The sequence below is a fragment of the Apis cerana genome, linkage group LG6, assembly GCF_029169275.1.
Source record: "Apis cerana isolate GH-2021 linkage group LG6, AcerK_1.0, whole genome shotgun sequence".
NCBI lineage: Eukaryota > Metazoa > Arthropoda > Insecta > Hymenoptera > Apidae > Apis > Apis cerana.
Window position 1 is genome coordinate 10,047,496 of NC_083857.1, and position 24,873 is coordinate 10,072,368.

At 33.8% G+C, this 24,873-nt stretch overlaps 1 protein-coding gene and 1 long non-coding RNA gene across 24 annotated transcripts in view; one reads left to right on the plus strand and one right to left on the minus strand.

The window, feature by feature from the left end:
* Window positions 1-21,956, minus strand: part of LOC114576978 (uncharacterized) — a 116,487-nt gene extending 94,531 nt beyond the window's left edge. Inside the window, exons 1-2 of the long non-coding RNA XR_009830185.1 lie at window positions 21,687-21,956; window positions 21,058-21,214 (exon numbers count right to left, since the gene is read on the minus strand). This is a non-coding gene — a long non-coding RNA (uncharacterized LOC114576978). The remainder of the gene's footprint in view (window positions 1-21,057; window positions 21,215-21,686) is intronic.
* Window positions 1-24,873, plus strand: part of LOC107993727 (neurobeachin) — a 429,179-nt gene that overhangs the window by 275,002 nt on the left and 129,304 nt on the right. For all 23 annotated transcript variants that reach the window (XM_062076304.1, XM_062076305.1, XM_062076310.1 and 20 more), the window contains one exon: window positions 9,074-9,178. In XM_062076304.1, the coding sequence (XP_061932288.1) occupies window positions 9,074-9,178 (105 nt within the window). The remainder of the gene's footprint in view (window positions 1-9,073; window positions 9,179-24,873) is intronic.

Genomic DNA, 24,873 nt, shown 5'->3' on the forward strand with positions numbered 1-24,873 from the left:
CGGATGACGATAAAGTTACGATAAAGAAAAGTGGTGAAAATGGCAGGTTGAAGGGGAGGTTTAACGGCGCCAGAGTAATTTCCACGCGATTTAACAGTACCTGTTTTCATCACCAGAATCGATCGATTTCTTCTTTAGAAATTTCAAAGCTTTCACTTCGTAAAAGTGAAAATCGGTCGAGAAGAATACGAGTTTTTTTTTATAGATTTAAAATTTTTGCAATAAAAAAAAGAATGCTTCCATCGTGGAAACAGCAACAAGACTATCGGGGAACCTGCTACGACACCGTGCTAAGTCGAAAGCTTCATTAATTAAGCCAGGCTTACGTTCGAGCGAGAACGTAAGTGGCAATGCATGATGTTACGAGGGAGGAACGGAGTAGAAGGGAGAAAGTAATATTTCGAGAATGATGCAGCAGCATTTTGAGCAACTTTCAAAGTCAGAGACACGCGCCACTTACCGACCCCTTTTATCATTAGCAAGCCCTTATTACGGTATCTGCGTACGTCTTCTTCCTTGGTATCAATTACTCACATTAATGACTGGCATTGTCCTCCTCCAAGCCAATTTTTCGTATTAGGATATTTTGTTAAAAGAGCGTTCGTTTATTAGGATGAATACGCGATAAAATACTTTTTATAGTTTTTTTAAATATTTCATTTCTTCTCTTGTTAATTTTCTCTCTGTAGTTTGAATTAAAAAATGAGATGAATTAGAAAATTATACACGAGGACACTGGGATTGTCCTCCTCGCGTAAACGGCATCGAGAGAAACTCTTCGTATCTGGACATTTTTGTTAAAAGCGTTTAAAGACGGTGAAATACTTTGTGATTTTTTAAACTAATCTCATTTCTCTTCTCAATTCTCTTCTTATTAATTTTGTCTCGTAGTCAATTAAAAAATAAAATGTGTTATCCATTATTTTATCAAAAGCGTTAACTTCTTTCTTGTTACATTTATTATCAAATATTATCCAATAAATTTCTCAATAGTTTAATAGTTCAAAAAATTGTATATTCTCTTTTATAATAACTTAACTTCAAATCAAAATGACATAAATAATATCGAATAATAAAATTCAACTATTATACACTTCGTAAACACATTTCCCTTCGATATAAAAGAACAACGATTTATTGAACACGCGCACTCTTACTAATCAATCTTCCTACAACTCGCGAACAATCCTAGGGTACCAAAACGGGTATTTCGCAGACAGAAACTGTCCAGCAAAATTTATTCCGTTCCCCGGAAAGAGGGGAGGCTCGGCCCCTCGAGGACGATAACCCGTGCGCAATTTGCAAACCTCCGTGAATCGTTCAATAATACAGAGAGTGAGCAAGCACTGGGGGGATAAGTTGGAGCGTTTCGCAAATACGAGCGAGGGACGGAGAGGTCGTGGGATCGCGTTTCTCGACACGTGGAAACACAAGCGGAAACCCGGATCGGGCCCGGGTTCGAACATTGTTCCCGAATGCAAATCGTGGTTTACACCGAGTCTCGCCCTCGTCCTGATCCCGATGCAGCCTCGAGGACGTCAGCCGGCATCCCGATGCCAGCCATCGACTATTATTCCGAGTTGGTGGAAACCGGCGGAACGCTTGCGTGGCAGACTCTCGCGGTCCAATTCCGCTCTCGAGGAGATCTCCTCTCCACCCCGATATCTCGACGAGCCGCGACGCATACGAATCCCGAGCTGGTAATTTCTTTCTTCGCTTGTTCTCGAGACGGGAAATGTGGCGGATCTCGAGGATTTCGTTTTTTGGACGAGGTCGCTGGCCCCCTTTTGTCCGTCTCGCTATTTTCTCTCTTTGCAATCTCGTGATGACGAGGAATTGGTGGATTTCTTCCCAAGATTTTTGCCTCTGCTCGTGATTCAGGGTGATTAAGTAGACGAAGTGAAGAGTTATTCGAGTCGAAGAATTCGAGGTAGGGATTTATTTCGATTATTCGTGCTTATTTGTTATTTTTTGAAGGTGTGATAAAGGTGATAAAGGTGATATAGATTGCATGTAAGGATAATAGTGAAAGGAAAGATTTATAAAATATGGATGCTACATCACCTAATTTCTGTTTGAAATAATTGTCGAGTTAATTAAAAAGGAAAAAGAAGCCTGCAGGAAGAAGAAGTTTACATCGAGACGGATTAATGTTGTCGTTTTTACGCGGAATGGAGGAGTTCATCAACGATGCAAAGAAACATTACGGTTCTTTGAAATATTTCATCAGCTGGGAGTTCCGTCTGGGAGGAGAACGTCGATAGGATGATTTTCATTTTCTTTCTCGACATGGCTGCGCTTAACGACGAAAACCATTAACAAGCATTCACACTGGAGCATCGTTGCGCAACGTCGTTAACTCTTAGTGGATACACACCGAGAAAGACGGTTAAAGTGTCCATGCTTTCGAGATCTCATTACCTATTCCGCTTAACAATCGCTTAACAAGTTCATGAACGTCTCTGGGAATTATGAAAAATATCATGGTAAATTCGAAATTGTGTTAAACAGGGAAAGATTATCTTACGTAGTTAGAATTATTTTTTCCAGCCAAATGTATATTTTTTTATCTTATAGTTGTTCAAAAATAAAAATTCCCGATATTCCAATCAATTAGTTTTTCATACAAAAAAAATTCCTCTGCAACGTGCAAAATTACAGAATTCTTTTTCCAAAACGAGATCCACGAATTCTCACTCAACAATATATCGAAAAGGGAATACCTATATTCTACATTCTAACTGTATTACAAAATAAAAATTTAATATTTTGTTTCAACCAATTAACTTCCCGTACAAAAATAAAAGAATTCCGCCCTAAAATTACAGGATTCTCTTGAAATTTCCTCTAAAATTCTTACCGAAATTCCAGCAATTTCGAGATCCTCTCTAACAAACAACGCTGAAAACAGAAACACTAGCCTTTAGTCGAGCGAAACGTGACAGGAAAAAGAGAACAATGTGGTTTTTTTTCGCTCGATATTAACGGGTAAAGGCGGGAATATTCAGCGGCCATTCGTCGACAGAGGCAACGAAAGCATGACTCGGCTCGGCCAGAACAATGCTTGTGAATTTAGAGCTTGTCAAGATGGCGGCCTAATTAGGAGGAACGCGGCTTAAATATGAATGTTGGGCGGAGAGAGAAAGAGAGACACAGAGAGAGAAAGAGAGAGAGAGAGATATGGACACGTGGATTAAAGAAAAGAAAGAGACGAGCAAAAGAGAGGCCAAGGGTTGCGTGGCACCGCGGCCTCGCGTTTCTCTTCATCTTCATCTTCCCTCCATCAGGGAAGAGGCACGGCTGTTCCACGGCCTGTGCATAATGCACCGTATCTAATAGATAATTTATATGCCAGCTCGTATGCGCTTTTATGGCGATGCGCTTTTATATGGGGTGTATCGAGCTGAGAGGGGATTCTTTCGTCGAAGAAATGAATCGCACTCGATGCACTCGAAGTAATGAGAATGTGGAAAGATATTCGAAAAAGTGGAAAATTCAAAATTTGATGATGAACATCTCGATATATTCTTTCTTATATATATTTTAGTTGACTATCGACTCTGATTAAATCTCTTTCAAACTTCTTTATTACTTTCATTTTATTTTATTTTCTTCTTGTTTAAGCGGCCTTTTATCACGTGTATATCACATTTGATTTCTATATTAACAATGTACAACGAATCGATTATTGAACGTGTGCCGGAAGATTCGCTGATTAAATGATGAGTTATCAAGACACACGGTGAAATCCAATAAAATCTAGTCGAGGCCTAGCACCGCGACGAACGCTAATTGCTCTCGAGAATGAAGATTGATCCCGGTCTGACATCTCATGGGTTTCATCAAATTGGTCACCCATCAACTGGCTAGTGGCTGTCTGCCAATTCGAGGAACGATTAGGAATTAACGCGAGTAAATAGACGCCAATGTTAAAACTATCGTGAATTATTTATGCGATGTACTTTAAACTAGATTGCGCCTATTCTTTCATCTTTGCGTCGTTCGATTAGTTACATTCGATATTCGTTTCGCTTCTGTCGTGATACGTTTGCATCAAACGTTTGAAATTCTTTCCTTTGATATGATTGATTCAATATTGTTATAATCTATAAATGAATTTTTTTTTAAACGGCATTGAATTAATTTACGTATCTAATATTAATTAGAATATAAATTAACGTACAGATATTGGACCAATTTTGGAATGACGCGAATGAACGAACGAATTAATTAATTCGATATATATATATATATATATATTTGTGATGTAAATCATTTGTTTATTTTTATTTTATATTATAGTGATTAAATATTACATCATTCTATATATTTAAGATGATTAATATAATATTATATATATGTTGATGAAGCTTTCCAAAGCTTTTTTTTTAATATTTTCAGAACAACAAAAGGGAGTGACATTATATGTAAAAATGATCAAAATTATTCGACTAATTTACATAAAAATTTTAAATTCCAATGGAATAATTTCTTAAACAAATATTTGGATAATTTCTTATACAAATTTTTTCTCAAAGCATTGTTTAAAACGCAAAATTCGAAACGTATATCGATGCAAATAGAAGAAAACAAAAAGACTAGTTTTTTCTTTATGGATTGAGAAAAGGAATCTGACATAAATAACAGGCTAGTCGGCACAATTTGTCGTACAGAAAATGCAAAAATCGAGAGCGAAAGAGAAAGAGAAAGGAAACGAAAAAAGAAAGAAAGAAAAGGATGATAACAGGCTGCTCGACTGCTAAAATTCTCTTTGCAAATGTTCCATCGAAATAACCTCTGGCGTGTAGGAGAATTTACTTTGGCCAGGTCAAGCGGTTTTCGAGCCATGGAAAAAAATTGCTCCCAGATATCTCGATCGAATAAGAATAAACCGTTTTCGTTTGATACACGAGACGATCTTTTTCATTGAGAATTTAGAGAGAATTAGAAAGTGGAAAAAGGATAAAAATATTTTTAATTCAATTTGAATGAATACGATGCACTTTGATCTATGCTATAATTATAATTATTTTTAGAATTTTAAATTTATTTCTTTCGCTCGAATTTTTTGAATTATTTTCTTAAAAATTCTTCCATTATATTGCGTTGCATTACATAGCAAAATTTAATTCAATCCCTTTCCTTTCCTAGATATAGAATCTTTCACTTAATATGGAACGATCGATAAAATCGTTATCACGTTTACAACTCAATGTAATGCATTCAGGAATACTCGATCAATATAGGAATCGAAGCTTCAAAAATAAGAAAGGACGGAATTGGATCATATCCATTCGTTCCATAACCGTTCTTGAACAACGTGCTCGAGGATCGTCGACACGATTTGAAACACGATTTCGCGGGGAAGAGGAGGCGATGATATTGTTTTTGTATCGTGATTACAACGCGGCAAAAGAATCCCCTCAACGTAATGCATTCTTGAGTGGCAATTGAATGAAAACCTTTCAAAACCGTGCACAAACACGGGAGCTGCTTTCGCGTTAACTCGATCAAGACCTCTCACCACGTGTGAAAACTGTGAACCTCGGCCTCGAAATAACCGTCGAATATAAACGTGGGAAATCGATCCTGACAGAGAGAATTTATTCGACTTGGTGGATTGGTTAATAAATTGTATACCGCGATAAAGTGCAAATATTCGAGATTAAGTATCGGCTTTCAATAACGACGAGTAAAGTTGAAATTATTTCAACTTTACAACCTGAACAAGAGGTATATATAATTGGCAGTCGAGGCAGCTAATATAAGTTTCAAGGTTTATCATTGTCGATAAGAATTATCCGTTTAGAATATTAAATTTATGTAAGAGATAATGAGTAAAAAAATAGATATATAATATTCGTTTACAACAGAAAGAGAGACTTGATATGAATTTTGTTTTGGAATGGTTTTATCGCGAAACCAAATTTACGATATGTAAAATTTTCAAAGTATAAATAAACGGTAGACACTCGGTTAAAAATTCCAACGCATCACATCGATTCTTGAAACGCAGATCCGTTTCACAAATTCTCTTATAATAGAATTATATTTCACGGGCCACTATTATTTTCCTTGCCGAATAAGCAAATTTGGCACGTACCCGGTGGCTCGCTGGCCATTTTCGGCTGACAGAAACATAGAAGGTGTAAAAGCCAGTGGTGTCCAATTAGCGGTCTGCACCGTTGCCCGGCCCTAATTCACCGAATCCCGTTCTATCTCCGTTTGCCCGTCCATTTCTCGGTGAATTCGCGCGCGAACACCCCAGTTGTATCATCGAAACGAGGGACCAAATCAAAAAATCATAAGCCACTGCGTGCATAATCTTCTCTCTTTCTCCCTTCTTTTTTATTCTCTCATTTCAATTTTTGTTGCAATTTTTGTTCAACAGAGAGAAGTACACAGTTAGTTATTCCGACAAGCGATCCTTTGGCGCGGTATGTAGACGAATGTTGTTTATGGAAATTTCGCTCGCGAGTATTTGCGTAGAAAAACAATTCAATCGATGGAGGGGTCTGTTTGCTTTGGCGCAATCAATTTGATGGGATATGTTAGCCATCGGAGTGTCGGGCCGCGATACTCGAAGTGGAAGTTGAAACTTTATTTTTAGGAGGAGGAAATATTTGTTCGAAGCTGTTACACAATATTTTTTCTTCCTTCTTTCATTTTCTTATTGAGAACGGAAAAGAAAAAATTATTCAAAGTTAATGATATTGCAAATCTTCGATCCCAATCCTCGTTCCCAACTCGAGAACTCGAGAAGAGTTATTTCAACTTGGAGCTAAAAATCGATTTCGTCGCTCTGTATCATACAATCTTTTAAATAATTCATGATATTTCAGAGAATTTGAAATTCGTTTATTTCGCGGTGTCTTACGGATTCTTATAAAAAGCAAATATTTCGTCACAATGTAGAGAGAGAGAGAGAAAAAAAGAAAACACGCGTGGCGAAATCGTACTTCACCCCGTCGAAATACTTGGCAAAATCTCGTTTCACCAACGTTTCACGAATCGCCAACGTTTTGGCAAACGCTGGAGATCGATATTTCCGGCAACCCTTCTATTTTTCAACGCCCTACCAAGCAACCTCCCTCCTCCCCGATACGAGCACTCGGAATTTCGGATAACGACGCGGATGGCCCGTAAAAAGATGGCCACGGCATCGAACCACCATCTCTCCCTTTCTCTCCCTCTCTCTATCTATCTCTCTCTCGCTCGTTCGTGACGATAACCCTTAGCTTCTTGCCGCGAAATTTATTTTTCACGTGGATGGGGTGGCCGTAAACGGCGAATACGTGACGGCTCCTCCTTGGGAATGGAGAGAGAACAGCGTGGCAATAACCATGGTTCGCATTTCAAACGAATCATCGGCGGAACGAGGGTCAATGTCTAAACCCTTTATTGAGCCTCGTCTCTTGCGAGCCAGCTTGGGAGTTTCATAAAAAGAAATGTTACTTTCGAAGATATTGATACGGGTTATAAAGAATTTTATGGGGTGGATTTGATATTGAAAAGTTAAGATATTGGGTTAATAAAGGAATTGGTGGATTTTATTTAAATATTTATTTGCTTCGTTTATCATTGAGATAATTTCATTGCGTGAAATATCAATTGGTTTAAGCTCGAAAATTGGTGAGAATCGAGGAATTTTGCAATAATGAATATTGTAAAATTGTTAGAGGTATAACGTTTCTATTGTACATCAATTTTTGCAAAAATTATCAAGGAACGATCACATCTAATCCATTTTATATAGTAGTATTTGGAATTAGTATTTGGAAGAAATCAGGAAGGATAGAAAGAGATACTTCACAGAAAATTACGTTCTCGTGGAGACAAGCTTCCAGTTCAATTATACCTAAATCATCTCTCTGTGTAAGAAGATATCAATAGAAAGCCAATATATATGTACAAGCAATTTGATAAATCGGAAAGATTTATTATTTCCAGCAGAATAGGCATGGCATCCATTTTTAGTATGGAATAAAATTCAAAAATTGCTCACAACATTAAACGTAGAATAATATTAATTTATATAATGTCAAATATTATCCTATTTACGACTCCACAATCAGCCCGTAATATTTTAATTACAAATTCATATCAATTTATATCAATCTAATAAATTTTACAATCCTTTATACATATATTTTAGTATCAACTTTTAATTTTATGTATTCTACTTTTAAGATCAAATAATTCGTGCTCGAAAATCAAATTCATCTAAAACATCCCTAAAAACCTTTGACTATCTTTCTTTATCTCTTTTTCTTTTTTGTACAATCATTATTTTAGTTTTAGCATGGCTTTAAATCCATCGGCCCGAGTCGAGAGAGTATTTCCCCTCAAGTTCACTGTACTCCATAAACTTTCAGTATCGATAAGTCATCGTTTCTCTTGATCGAACGAGAAAACTCATAAATTGTTCGCTGCATCAGCCTCGTGAATGTTTCACGACCGGAAATTCATTGCCAGCGCGAGTCCAGTTAAATATATCGGTCTTTCCCCATCGAAATGTATATGTATGCTATATCGAGAAACGATGTACGATTCGACGAGCATTAACTCTTTCGTTATGAATTTAAATTGAACAGGAAGAAAAGTAAGGTTGATTTAAACGAAATTGGCTTAAACACTGTACGAAACATTGCTCGAAATTATAAATGAAATTGACGATGTAGGTTAATGGAAATATCGTGACTCATTTTCCAAGAGATAAACAACGACTGCTGGCAATTTAGATATTAGATAAATCATTTGTATAATTGAAAAGAAAAAGGAAATAAGAAAAATACGTAATACCGAAATTACATAAATCGTTCGACTTATTTTTCGTATCGCATCCCATCGTTTTGTCTTGGAGAAACTTTTTGATGGAAGATTTAAAAAGAAAAGTCTTATTCTCCTTGTATTTGTACAATTTTTGTTCATATAAGAATTACAGAAATCGAATGAGAACATAACTTTCTAATTGCAATAACTTTCTAATTGAACATTATCCTGCTTCTGATGCATAATTTTTTCCACAAACACTCTAGAAATCTATCTAATCTTTATTCGTTTCTGATTGCAGCTGGTGGGCGGCGAATTCGACATGGAACTGAACTTCGTGATTCAGGACGCACAGAACATCAGGCATATGCTGGAATTGCTCGATCATTGCCCGCCCAATCTCCAGGTAAGCAAAGGGTGTTACGCCCGCCCCGATCAAACTAATTATCCAAGGGGGTTGGGGTGTTATATCAGGCCGCAAATTTGATTCTCCGAAGGAGAACACGATCACTGCGATCAATACGTTAAACGTAGTCGTAATTAATTTCTTGCTCGAGCGCTTAATGCAATGTAACGTGCTTTTCTTCCCGTCATAGTTCTCGTCCACAACGATATTTAAGACCAGACAAATTAATTTCACGTGATTGTTTGAGATTCATATGCATTCATTACCGCGTACAACTGATAAAGTTTGACTGACGGCAATTAATACTAGGAGGAAGTTAAACGTTTGAAGGAAAATACACACACACGTTACGTGAAAATCAAACAACGACGTTAATCTAGAAAGTTTTCGTTTCGTTTAATCTGGAAAGTTTGTTTCATCACGAAGATTTCATTAACACAAAAATACATCGAATTCAAATTCTCACGTGTATAATTATCCATGCAAAATCTGTCTACAAACATTTGCTACACGAGAAACAATGCTCATCCGCAACACACGATGGAAGAAATATTGATTCTCGTCCGAATTCGAAACGCGAGAATTCTCTCTCTCCCGCCCCCCTCGGCGAATCAAAGTGGCGCGTCGAAATCGTGAAAAACGCGATCACGAAATCTTCGAACTCGTCCCATCCCGTTTTTGTAAAGGGGATAGTAGACGGACGAAGTAAAAAGGATATGTAAGGGACAAGAAAGTTTGGTAATTCACAAAGAAAAAGCCATTTTCCCATTCCTCGGCGACCGGTAAACTTGCACGAGGTGTTCGCGTCGCGGCCAGGAAGTTTTCGCGTAAAAGTAAATAGAAATTTAAACTGTGTACACGGAACAAGTTATGAGACCCTTGTTCGCTCGTCTCTAGCATCCTTTGATCGCGTGTTCGCGTTAAACGCCGGTGGAAAATGTTGTTCGGCAAAGTTCACAATAGAGACTAATTTTGTTATTCGCGGGGAAGGAGGGGGAGCGAGTTTTAAAAACGAGCAATTAGCCTTTCCAACGTTTGAAATAATTGTACAAGTTAAAGTTTTTTTTCTAATTATTATGAATTTGTTATTTTTTTTCTTTTTTTGTGAGAATGTTTATGATGGTTATTTGTAGTTCGGAATATTTCACATCAGCATTTTGGCATCGAGGAGCTTTCTCGGATAAAGGGATGGAAATTTGAGCGAGATGGAAATTTTATTTAAAAAAGAGAAGATTACTTTGATACTATTCTATACTACTTGCCTGACCATGACGGGCCGTATAATGTTTCTCTCGTCATGTTTTACATTTGAATAAATAAAAGTACTATTCTTCTTTCCCTCTTGTCTTGACCATGACGGGCATATACCACTTGTCTCATCATGGCTGTCTTACTCTAGTTGCCTAACTCCACTAAGCCAACCACGATTGCATTATACTACTTGCCCGATTATAACGATCACGTTCCACTCGCCTCACCATGACGGCCAACTATACACTTGTCACGCCACGGCTGTATTATTCTATTTATCCGAACATAATGGACCTATTGTATTTATCCAATCATGACGGCCATATATTATTTGTTCGTCATAATTGATTTATCGCGTTCGCTTAATTGTGACTCTAATTGATAATCGACCACGATCATATATATCTTTATCTATAATTTGTAATCATTGGTGTAATTATTATTGAATTAAAAATTTCTGTTATAATTAAAAATATTCTGATTAACGATATCTACGTATGAACGAATAAGAAACGGATATTAAAACAATTATAATTTAATAACTCAAGATTTTATGTTCGACATATCGAGATTAATTAAAGATCACTTATCGAGAAATGATTTATATATATTATATATATATATATTCTAGATATTTTTCCAGAAAGCTCCTCGATCGATCTTCACAAAAATTATATTATTACTCGATGATTTAATAAAAGTGAATTAATAAAAGTGAAACCAAAAAAGAAATTTTTATACTTCGTTTTTAAACACGTCGATGTCGTCCATTAGCATGAGTAATTCAATAATACTTGCTTTTACATCATTTGACACGATTTGGCATTTCAATCTACATAATCGAATAATCGATAATCGGAGAATCACTTTCCATATAATTTATGTACGATATATATATATATAGACTTACTTAATTGATATTTTACAATGCAATTGAATGTATTATATAGGATATAATTTTTCTAATGACCGATCCATTTTTCTCATTTCATTTCACATTAATTTTAATGCACGATTCATTCATACGTTAAATTTATTAAACGTGTATATTTCATCCATCTGTATGTTAATATCAGAGTGCATTGATAGAAAGGGACAAAATATTATCATGACCAGAAGAATTGCAATTCAATAAATTATTCTAATTTTTAAACTAAACATCCTAAAACATTCTATTAACTTGTTGCTACGAATCTGCGTCAATAGAAAGATGACTAGCTTGCTAATACGAAACCACAATATGAATTTGTCGTATCATCTTGATAGGATAGCCTGTGGCTGATATAATCTGTTGGAGATTGGTTTCTGGTGTCCTCAGAATCCGGTTCGAGCACATCTCTGAAATGTTAATACGGTTAAGGGAGTTTCCGCGTCGATGTCTTCGACCATATATGTTTACTTCCTACGTATATACGGGTATCTTACATGTATAGACAGAAAATATTCAGAGAAACACATACATACGTATATATTGAAACTTAAATCACACATGATGGAATCCATAATTATTCCAATGGAATATATTTTCTTTTTTAAAATAATATAAGGATATTGTGAATTTAAAAATTCTTAATTTTTTTCTATAAAAAATATACAATGTGGGAATAATTGAAAATTTCTCGCTGAACAAGACACGTTCTTCTTCTTTATATAATTGTAATTCTTTGAATTTATATGTAAAAAAGTTTAGAAAAAATTTTTGAATCAGTTTCAGAAACTTGTTCAGCGTCAAACTCTTCCCAAACCAGAGAAAATTGGTACTAATTTCAAAATGATAAGGAACTTAATAGGAGGTTCAATAGCATACTAAACATAACTAGACAAATTTTAATATTGATGTAGTGCAAACATAGAAATCTTCCAAATTTATTTACTTTCTTAATTCTTTTCCAAAGTATAATTTAGAAATAAAATGAATATTTTCTTCTTCTTTTTTTCTATCAAACAACAATAACTACTAAAAGATGAAATTCTTCAACAAAATCAATGAAAACCAAAGCTAAACTTTCCGCAGAAAGAATAAACCGACAATAAACAAGCAACAATAAGTCTTTGCGCAACTCGGATATCGAGGAAGAAGAGGAATAAATCGTTTCAATAATTTCTATTCGAGGTTTCCTTGCCTCTTTGTGCCAATTTACGGTCAACCATTCTTTATCTCAGAGACAGAGGTTGAACATTCCTCGAAAGGAGACACCGGCCCGATTGAGAAATACACAATTAAATCTCGAGTATATTTCTTCGTTATTTACCTCGTGGCGATATCTTCAAAGAGGCAATTAAAATGGATGAGACATCTTCGAGTTACGACTCGAAGAAATTTTTCTCAGAGGAGAAGAAAATATCGATGGACTATAAACTCGAAAAAATCAACAAAAATAAACAACTGAAATGTCGCATTGAATCTTTTCATAATCTGATAAAATTCCCATCGAATTTTGCCCGTTATCACGTGATTGCCTACTCGAAACCAGAATTGGTATAAACGTACGCAACTCGTTACAAAATCTATCCCAGTTTTAACATGCATTACCTCTTTACAGTATACTACGATGTTACAGTATATATATTGGATTGGAAATTTTCTGGTCTTAGTTGGATAGCGTTGAGATCTCACTGAAGTTTTGATATCGAGGTTTTTAAAGATCGGTTTAAATTACATTAGTTATACATGCGTTTTGACGTTGGATGGAACGAATTGCATACGAATTTGTATGCAAGTTTGTATGCATAAAACAACAGAATATTCGAATTTGAAATTATTCTTCTTGTAAGGTAAAGTATTCGAATATTTAATCGATTAAAATTCAATCAAATTCATATTCGAATTTTTCAAATATACGAGTTCAAATCGAAATTCAAAATTTTAATTCGAATTCAAATTTTCCAATAAAGACTTTCTATTTCAATTTCTCAAATTCCTTACTCGAAATTCATATTCTTTCGTTTAAATTCAAATTTTTCGATTCAAATTTAAATTTTCCCATTCGAATTCAAATTTTTAAATTGAAATTCAAATTTTCCGATCGAATTTAAACTCTTTTTTTTTTCAAATTCATAATTCTCAATAATTTTTACATTTTTTCCAAGCTTAAACTACGCTCTAATCATTCACTAAGTCAAATAATAATTAATCTAACGATTTTAGAATTTTTTAACATACATACGTGCATTACAACAAATTATTATCCTTTTTCTATACCTTGAAAAAATATTGGACAAAATTCGTAACAAATTTCCATGTATCAATCCTCGAAGAAACGATATTCCATAAACATCAACCGGTATCATACTTCAGATACGAATAAAATTGCACGAAGGTAATACAGAGGATTGTCATTCTCGTTATTCCATATAAGTCGATCTCAATTAATTACCATGTCTGGCAACATTGATACAGCTCGTGGTTAACCGTATTTCCGGAGGAACTACTTCAGATACAGCGAGTTACCGGTGTCGTATCGATGAAATGTAAATTTGGATAACTGCTTGCAAACGTCATTCACGCTGGTGCAACGTGCACACCGCTCGCCTATCTCATGCATATGCCTCTGGTAAACTATGCTATCGCTTTCTCCCGCTATATTCGCTTTTAAGGAATAAATGTAACACGTGTTTGCGAGCCCGGGGCACGAAACGGGGCGAGTTGTAGCGAATTTACAAGTGTGTATCGGATACACGCAAATTTTGCGTGCCACGACACGGGTTATGGCGTGCCTGGAACGACATCAATTGTTTTTAATGGGAGCCATAGTTTTAACGGTATTATGGCAGCGTTGCTTATAGGATCCTAATAGTAAATTTCTATTGCTCGTATATTTAAAAATATGCGATAGTTATACAAATATATTTATCGATTATTTTCAATAATATTGTGCTGAATATAATCGATCGTCATTTCGATCATCATTTCTATAATCTTTCTATTATAAAAAATATATCACTTATTTAAATATCAATCATGGAAAACGCGGATTTACTGTTATATTATTAACAGTAAAATTATTAAGTATTATATTATTAACGTACCGTATCGATGCAAGCACAGATTAAATTCATATATTTTGATAAATATATCGCACGATAATTTTCCCAATTCAAACATTTGCATACTAGTTTGAAACAAGAAACATATCACATCCAAACGACTTTATTCACCTCGTCGCCCCATTATTATTACAAAATTATTCCAAATTTATATCCAATTCGAAAACTTCGACACCAGCGGCGCAACCGTGTTTTCGATTCACGATTGTTACAGGAAAATACGTCCATAACTCAGGCTGAAATTTATGAAAGCCGGCATCACGGTAATCCCACGATATCCGAGTTATAAAGCTTAAATCATGACCGATTGTTCGCGAGTGTTATTCATGAACTTGGCGAGCCATTCGAGAACTTGTTAAATCTGTCCGGGTGCAACGATCTACGTCAAATTTGTTCGGACAAACGGCGGGTAACGCTGCACAAACTCTGACATTCGATTGTCAGAGAATGAATTTAATAGTTTATCGTCGAATCGGTGTATAAATTCGCTCGCTCGATCGTTTTTAGAAAACAAAACGGGAGAAAAGAATGATTTTTATCACTTTTCGAGTTCGCGTCAATAATAGAATATCTTGTGCTTTGATTTCCGGTCATTCCACGCGACTGCGCTCTCCCATTGTCGCGATTTGTCCGAATTAACTGGCTATTCGCTTGATAAATGGTGTCGAATCTTGCGAATCTTATGATTTATGATTGAAATTTTAGGAAAATTGGTAATTGCTGGAGGATTTTATTAAAAAGCTTTTCTTCAATTTTATAAAATCCATCGGCGAAATGTTTAAATTTTCGATCTTAATGAAATCGTAAAATTATAGAAATCGTTCAAATTAAAAAAAAAATCGGTAAAATTTAATCAAATAAAAGAAGAACGTTTATACCAAAGTTATTCGTGTCTCTTGCCTCAAGATCGCTAATTGTGTATTTTCGTAATGTTTATTCAAATTATTTGCATGCTTGTAGTTTGCAATATTATTTTATGATTTACATGAATTACAATTATTGAATAAATTATATATATATCGCGTATATACAACTCTATCTCTCAACTTTCGTTTCACACAAAATTATATCTTGCGAAACTACGTTGCTTTAACAAAGAGTGAAGAGAAGGAAAAACTAAGGGATGAAATGCAGAGACAGATTGTATCCACGTTCATTGAATAACCATTTATCAGAATTTCGAACTAGACTAACAAAATACATACGTGGCCTGTAACGCCATTGTACAAATCTGCAATGTTGCGGCGCTTGTTGAAATTGGACGATTTCCAAACGTTTTGAACAAACAGCGAAATAAATATGAACGGCGTACGATTTTACCCGATAAAATTTTCCGATGAATTATTACACGATCCTGTAAATAATCGATAAAAGTAATATCGGACAAATGAAATTTTCTCGAAATCTATAACCATGTTTATTTACATCTATATGGCATATTGTTTGGAAAAAAAGAACAAAAACAATAATAAAAATTTGTTTATATAAGGAAAAAACGAATAATTTTAAATAAAATTTTTTCATTTAACGAATTTTTATAAACCCGTAAGTTCGAATAATAAGAATCAACTATGCTCAACACGCACATTATCGTTCTACGATAAAAATGTTTCTTGACTAGTCTCCAAGCAATTACAAAAGTTTACTCTACACGTAACGAAATTTTCCTTCTCTGTCACGTGTAGCCACATTTCGAAAAACATTCTGATTAAATTATATTCACCCTAGAACTTCGCCCTCTTTTCCAATTTCCACTCATCAAAATTCATTTTACCGTCAATTTTCAGTTTTTACGACAACGATGAAGTATCGCAACGTAATATCAAATTAAAAATTCATGGCGCATTTTGTACGATACTCACAACAACTCTATACTACACAGACAAACGAAACAACGATCGAACGTAATTATTGGTGTAATGGAACAATATCGATCGAGCGTGTTGTGCATAATCGAATGTGTATTCCGAGGTGTATTCTCGCGGAAAAGAAAATGAACGTCGCGAGTTATACACAGTGGGGCACCCGTGTGAATGCAAATGTATATCTGATCCGAAATGAAACGTCGAAGGTGAAATCTATTAGCGTGGAAATGGTGTAGCGCGATTAAATAACAAAGGTCTGGGACCCTTAGCTTTCGCGAGGCGCATTAATTCCAGTCCGTAAATTACGTTCTGTCGAATGCAACGCATATTTCATTTACTTCGATGAGAAATTAATAGCACGAGAGTTTGGACACATTTCGATCGTTTGACTCGACGATGCATTGTCATTGTGCGGTGACATGCAAACACGCAACTACGATTTAGTTTATCAGTTTTCCCGGAGGAAACACAATATTAATCTCTATATTTTATTATTTTTTTTTTAATATGACGTGTCAAATTAATTTATAATATATATTTTTGAAAAGCCAATCTCTACAACAAGAATAGAATTTCAATTTTGAACAAGATAAATAAAATTTGTGACTTGTATCTTTTTTTATTCTTCTAAAGAATTATCTAATAACGTATACAAGAAATAATATATCAATAACTAAAGAAACGATTTAATAAAATATATTGATTTTGTATGATAATTTTTGATCGTTGTAAAAAAATTTTTTTTATCACTATCACTGTTCAAATAAACGACTCTACGTCCGATTCAATATATCTGGATACGAGAGAAACAATTCACCATCAATTTAAAAAACTCGATATCCTGGATAATCTTGCGGACTTCGCGTAATAGGTACAAACGACCTTGTACACGATACATCATTCTAAACCCGAAGGATTTAATACAGACGAGCTGCAGTGCCAACGAAGTCAATTTAGATCATTCCCGAACCAAGGGATTCGCGTGTGGATGACCTGAATCCTGGAACGGTGCATACATCATCTCAAGATCTAAGGATCCGGTCGATTCCTTCAAATATTTCGAGATGTTGGTTGAGTATCCTACTTGCCCTCCTTAACCACCCACATTATTTGTGTTCCTTCGGTGTAATGTCTACATACTGTTTGATTTAGGGTTAATTGTACTTGTGTTCGCTCGTGTCACGTATTATCTGTTCCAATCCCTTTGAATCAAAGCTGTTCTATTCTCCCGTAGTCCATCTTTGATCTTAAGTTGTCCGTGTTCACCACCTTTGATCGATTAATCATTTGAACGCGAAGATCTATTTAATCGCTTTCTTGAACCAAATTTACTTATCTATCGTTCAACTTCAAATATTTTAGACTTTTTATTTATTTTAATTTAATCTATTAATTCGTTTGCTATATCTTATATTTGTTAACGAATTCTACTACATTTTTCCTAATCCATAAATTCTAAATACATCCTCTCAAAGTGTATCAGAGATCTACGTTTCACGTTTAATTTCTATTCCTCGAATTTCTTGGCCCCGGAAACCACGCTACACACCAAGACCGCGAGTATTACAATAATCTTAAATAATCCATGAGCTGAACATCCAAAATAACGAACGTTTAGGTTCTACGAAACTTCGCTTGACTTCGTTACAAAATCATTAATCACACGCTTTACCAGATGTTCGAGGCATACTCAACCCAGCATCTTTCATGCACGCCAAGCGTAAAATATTTCACGCGACCTAGTATTAATGCCACGCATCGTCAACGTTATTCGTGCGTATAATACGGAATATAAACAAGCATGTACATGGTGCATTATAATGTTATGTGGCATAAGTGAAGCTGAAAGCGCAACCTCGGCTGCGAAATATCGGGTCAAGTTTAATGACTCAACTTTACTATGCTTGTCTCAGAAACACGATGAAACATGGATGGTCTTAGTCAACAAGATTTGCCGCCTCTCACCGAAAGCAAAGGAACAGCACTCATTATGAGTCTCTATGCTTTCTAAAGATCTTGGCGCAACGTTTAAATTTATTCGATGAACGTGTTTTTGCGAACGATAACGAGTTTTTGTATACCAACGGACTGTTGATGTTTATATGTTTATATGTTATAAGTAATTTAAAAATTCGAAAATAAACACGGGAAGCATTAAAATATTAAGATTGGTGAATATTTAAAATACTCTTCTCTTTCATTATTTTATCATTTATGAAAATATATAAAGTTAAGCACGAACATATGCAGTTCATCTTGTCAAATAAACGTTTAAAATATATTGCAATTGTTTGTCGGTACATCGACACATTTATCATAAAGGAAAGATTTAAACGGGGAAAAAGATTGATAGAAAAAAAAAATAAAAGAATAATCGTGTTAAAAGAAATAAATATCTTACCTTTTATTAGCAAAACTGGATTAGCTACAAATATTAAATAAGAAAACATATTTCGAGTTAAATCACGTAATTAATAAACATTCATACTCTCGATAATCAGAATATTACATAAATGTCATATCATCCAATTATATTCATCAAATTGAATCATTCTTCGATACAAATTTCGCGACGTCCATCAACCATTCACGAATCAAACGTATAACATCATCGAAATTCAAAATATTACAATTCCTCTCGATCATTTTAAAAAATCGCTACACTCTTCTAATTTAAGCGCTTAATTTGCACGCATCCCGCGTTCAAATTCCAGAGTTGGCAGTTTCCGGCCCGCGCGACGAATGCACACGAATGTCTTTGGTTATTAGCCCGGCCGGAATATTAATCCCGGTTAGTGGCAAGTGGCGCGATAATGGCGACACTTGCGTTGCGGTCAACCCGAATTTATGTCGGCCGAGTTCTCGTTGTCGCGGCCTCTGTCGGAGGCGGAGTCATTGTTGGAGGCATCAGAGGATCCGCGATAACCTCCCCCCTCGGCCGCAGATGCTCTCTGCACCGCAGACAGAAACTGCGGGGACCACTGCTGCGTTGCAGTTAATTGCTCGCGGATCGAAGCGATGGGAATTAACGGCGAAATTAAAACACCGACCGGGGGAGCTCGATAACATATTTTTCGTCGTTAGCGTAGCCGATCGTTAAAATTTCGTATGGCGACCGCGGAAAACGTAATCACGGTGTGCCGATCCGCTCGAACACGCGGATCGGAATAATATCGTTTCGTGTATAGTGTATTAACGGAATCGCGAGGAAATCGTGGAAATTTTCGCGATATTTTTCATCCATTTTTTGGTGTACATTAAATTGTTGAAATTATATTTGAAAAATTTGTTATCTCGGATATTGTCGAGATAGAGATGATCAAGAGCGGTGTATAATTAAACTTTAAAATAATGTTAGGATTGATGGTTGATGAATCGGATATATCGATTTCTTTTCGTATCGCATCTTTTTTCTTTTGGTATTCCATTCATTTTTAAAAATTAATGCTTTAATTTTATAAGATGTATTGTCGTGCGAAAGACGCAATGTTTGAATAAATTGTCGATGATTTCTCCGGTTGTAAATTTGTATACAATTTTATGTCATTTAATAATTATAAATATTTCGTATTTTTCGATTCGTTTATGAATCGTACATATTTTAAAAGCGCGAGAAGAACTACATTTTTTAAAATATATGCACAAATTCAAATTTTAATTTGAATTGTAGAATAGACGGTAACAATATTTACGTGAATAATAATTAAATGTACATATCAAATGCATTCGTGATGAAGAACAGAGAACAGAGAGAATATATTTTTAATATTCGATGAAGAATCTCGAATCAAAATTAATATACTAAAATTACTAAAATATATAAAAAATTTACGTAAATATACGTAAAAAATATACGTATTAAGTTTCAAATATATAAATATATATATATATATATAAAATATAAATAAAAAAATTTTAAAATTTTCTGAAAATTTTGCTTAAAAATTAAAAGATTTAATTTTTAAATATAATTTGAAAAAATTAAATTGAAATAACAGGAAAAATCATGTTACAATTATTAATTTGTGAATTTCATGAGAAAGAATTTATTTTTGGATATGTACCGATATTATTACACATAGTTGAAGAGAGAAAAGAATATTGTATAAAATGTTATAAAGTAAGTAAAGTAAATTATCGCAAAGTAAATTAATAAACTCAAACTTCAAACATGATGTATATATGTACATTGTGTAAATCTCATCGAGAATTTTTGGAAAAAATTCTGTTAACAAATTTGATAATATTAAAATTTAAATTTCCGCTTCAATGCTACTTTTTTTAGTAAGCAAAATGAATTAGAAATAAAACATTTTTATTTAACGATTTGTTTTTTTAATTTGAAATTCATTTTCTTTTTTTTTTTTTTTACGTTTATGTAATATTTATGTATAGATATATTCAGTGCGCGCAAACTAGAAAGAGCAAATTATTACGCTCTTTCTCGCAACATTGAAACTTTATTATAAATGTATGGAAATATACTTTCTACCGTTGAATAATTTTTTATTCATCCCAAACATTTAGACTGCGAAAGCATTTTCTCTTCCATATTATTTTCTCATTTCGTTTCAATGAAAAATTCCTTTCTCTCTTTCTATATGTACACGATTTATTTGCCAACAGTCGAATATTTTTTATTAGCATTTGATTAAAATTAAGCCGACTAAGTTTATAAACGAATTGATAACTTTCGTAAAATTTTTATAAACTTACCGATGCTGCATTTATTATCGTAGATATCTCCATTGTTCACGAGCTCTTGAAAACTTGCTGTAAATCACGTTGCACGAGAGCAGAAAGAGAGCACGAAACGTCTTCTCCACAGAAAATTTTGCGCAGATAAATACAATCCATCGTCTTTGAGATTGATCTATGAAAACAGAGAGAGCAATTTTTAAGAAAAAATATAAAAAGAAAAAATGATTGAATTATGAATATTTGCACATGAACGTGAAGAAAAAAAATAAAATATACTATTATACTTGAGAATTCATATATAATTTACATTATATAATTAACAAGGAGCAATTTTTTATTTGAATTTAAAAATGTAAATTTTTAAAATTTTAAATATAAAAATAACTTTGAAATATATTAGAATTTAAAAATTTGAATTGATTTGAATTAATTAAAATTCAAATATTGAATATTTATGAATAATAAAAATATGAAAACAATTTGATGATATAAAAATAAAGTTAAAAAATTATGAAATATTAATTAAAATATTTAAAATATAAAATAAAAATTTAAATTTTGTAAGCATTCTATTTAATATCACATTAAAATTTATTATATTAAAATTAAATTAGTAAGTTAAAATAGTAATACAAAATACTTACATTTTACAGTACTTTTGTCCATAACCATATAACCTCACTATATGCCGAAAAATATCACGCATGCTAGTTATATACTTGCGCTATCGGTCACTTTCAAATTGTTTATAAAGTATGTACATGTGTAAACCATAAGAATAACGTATTTATTCGATGTTTTGAAAAAGTGAGACACAAAAGGACACGAAATGTTTTCAAAATCATCCGGATTATATGATCCGCAATGTACTAAACATTAGACGCGTAACATACATACTGTGTGTGAAAAGCGCATATGTTCTGCGCATAGACAAAATGGATATCAATCGTCCGTTATAGACGGTTCGATCTATTTATACTTCGATTATATTTAGCGATCAGACTCTAATAGATCTCTACTATATATTTTATTGCTTATTATCTTACCATTATCGCCAAATGTTTACTCGTACTTCTTTCTTCTAATCTTAACTGTCCTTTTTTTTCTTTCTTCTTATTTTTCGCAAACAAAGATATATGGATTCAGAAAGAATTTCTTATTTAAAAAATATATAATAGTATTATATATTCTTATTATTTTTAAAATATTAATAACAATTTCTTGATGTATTCATTTCAAATGATACAAAATTTATATCTGTCACATTACGAACATCATTCTCGTACATTTTTCTAACCTCAGTGTCACTGAACTTGACAGAATGCCACTTAAAATAAAATTTAAATCACTATTCACATAATACAATAGTCTCTTAAATAATGTAATATTAAAAGGTAAATCTTCGAACAAACTAAAGATAGATCTTGTTTTTTTAGAACAAATATACGTGAAAGACTTTAGAAAGTTTTACAGAACCACTGAAGAAAATTAATTATGGCTATACTTTATGTTCTTGCCTGCAGTGGCGCTGCTTTCCTAAACGATGCAATTTCGTAATGTTAATTTTCCGCGGGATTTTAGAATTACTTTTTTAATTAGCATTCTATGGTACGAATCACTGGCTTGAATATCAAAGAAAAAAAATCACTGAAAAATCACTGAAAAATGCGGAATAGTCGTTTCCCGAATTTCCATATGATTACAAGTCTACAGTTCGAATAAAATTCTTATAAAAGATATTTCATGGATTAATTCATTTCGAACTAGACATTACCAGGAACGTTCTTATTAATGCGAGGATGCAATTCGATAAATAAAAATCTTTAATGAATTTCAATTTTTTTTATATTAAAAAATCCATTCTCTTAAATCAAGCTCAAAAGCGAAATAATCCATTCGTTACTCGTTGTTCAAAGCTATCTACGGACCTCCCTTACATCGAATCGAGACATGAGGAGTCAAATGATCCTGCGTTCACCACAGAATCCGCTTTTCTCTTTCACTCAGCACGCTGTCGCTAACAATTTCGCAGAACCGCGCGTTGCAACGGGAGTTATCGTGAAGAGGTCTATTCAAACAGCACCGTACTCCTCGAGCCCCGGTTGCCTGAACGTTCCTGGGACGTAATCTAGTCAACGGTGCACGATTGTACATACGTATAACGGTGCCATGGAAATCGTTCGTGGGACAACGCCCTGCCGCGTCGCGTCGCCTTCTGTCCCTGCAGAATAATCAACGGGGATGAAAGAACGGTCGGGGAAAAAATGCTTCCGGTATCCTGTCGAGGAAACATTAATTTTTCGAGTTATTACTGCGAGCATGCTACATCATATCTTTGTGAGTTTTATGTATGGAGAGATAGATTCCATGGGTCGGTTTTTATTCACTGGAAATTAAGTATGTTTTTTATATATATTGATAAAGATGTAAGTATTTATAGGGGAATCAATGAGTTTTATGGTAATGAGTTTGATGAGATATATAGATAAATTTGAAATTTGTAAGGGAAAAAATTAAATTTGACATATTATCTATTTGAAGTTTGAGTAAATAGATAATTTTTAACAGAATTAAATTGTTTAATTCTTTAATTATTTTGGATAATTTTTTTACTATTTTATTTGTAAAAATATTCTTTTCTGAGAGAATATTAATTATCGTTTTTCAGATTCGAATTAATAATTCACATATCCATGCGAGATATTTAGGATCCAGTAGGATCGCTATCGACAAACAAACAAACGAAAAGATTGATTGTCTGCAACGAAATTAATCGAAAAGTAGAAATATCATTCGTTGCTATCGGTATTCAATGATTTGTGCGATACTATGTCGTTTCAGCATACAGAAAGGTTCATTTATTCGTGACGTTTTCATCACCAATAGAACGGCCATCGCAATTCGATATTGCTTTTCGGATTAACGGAAAAACGCGCTATCTTTCTTTCATCCATCTGTCGGGACATTCATTGCCTTCATCCGGGGAACATTAGCATGCAGTCAGCATAAACTGACTATAATAGCTTTCGTTCGATCAAAATATCAAAGTTACGCTTTGAAATAATAGATAAATTCGAAGCTTCTCACATCTAAATTGTCAAAATTTTCTTCGACAATATTTAATATGTGTTTCGAATTAAATTAAATATTTCAATATTTTAAAATAAATATTACAATATAATAAAAATACAGTAATACTTGATAAATAAATATTTTAGAAAAGATTTTAATTATTTAAAGATTTATTAATGTAATATAGATAAAGTTTTTCAATATAAATCAAATTCTTTTCAATACGAAAATGAAATCCATTCTTCATTCAATGATCTATTGAATTTCCATTTTATCGATCCTCACCAGAATTCGCTGTCTCACCAGAGACACCCATGTAAAACAGCCAAATCATGACGAACGAGTTTCCATGATACCGTATCAGGGAAGGAACATCCAGCTTTTATTAGATACTCCCGATCTATTACAAGAAAAGTAAGACAAATCGTTCTTAATGAGCGGTGATTTGTTACGAGATATAGGAAAGAAAGAAAATGTTCAATCACGAGAAAGCTTTTTGATATCGGTCTACGTGGACAATTCAGTTTTGCCAAAAAAAGGAGAAAAACGATAAAGATTGCAACATTATGTAAACAACATCGTAAAATTCTGATTCTGGAATAATGTTTCCGATTTGGACAGCCATTCGTTTCTTAAGTAAATAAAAAGAAAAAGAGTGCTGTGAGAGAGATCGTAAAGTATTGACTTTCTGCAGAGACGATTTTGTTTTTTTTTTTCTTTTACCGTACGTTAAGTATGAGAAGAGTATTAAGTAGAATC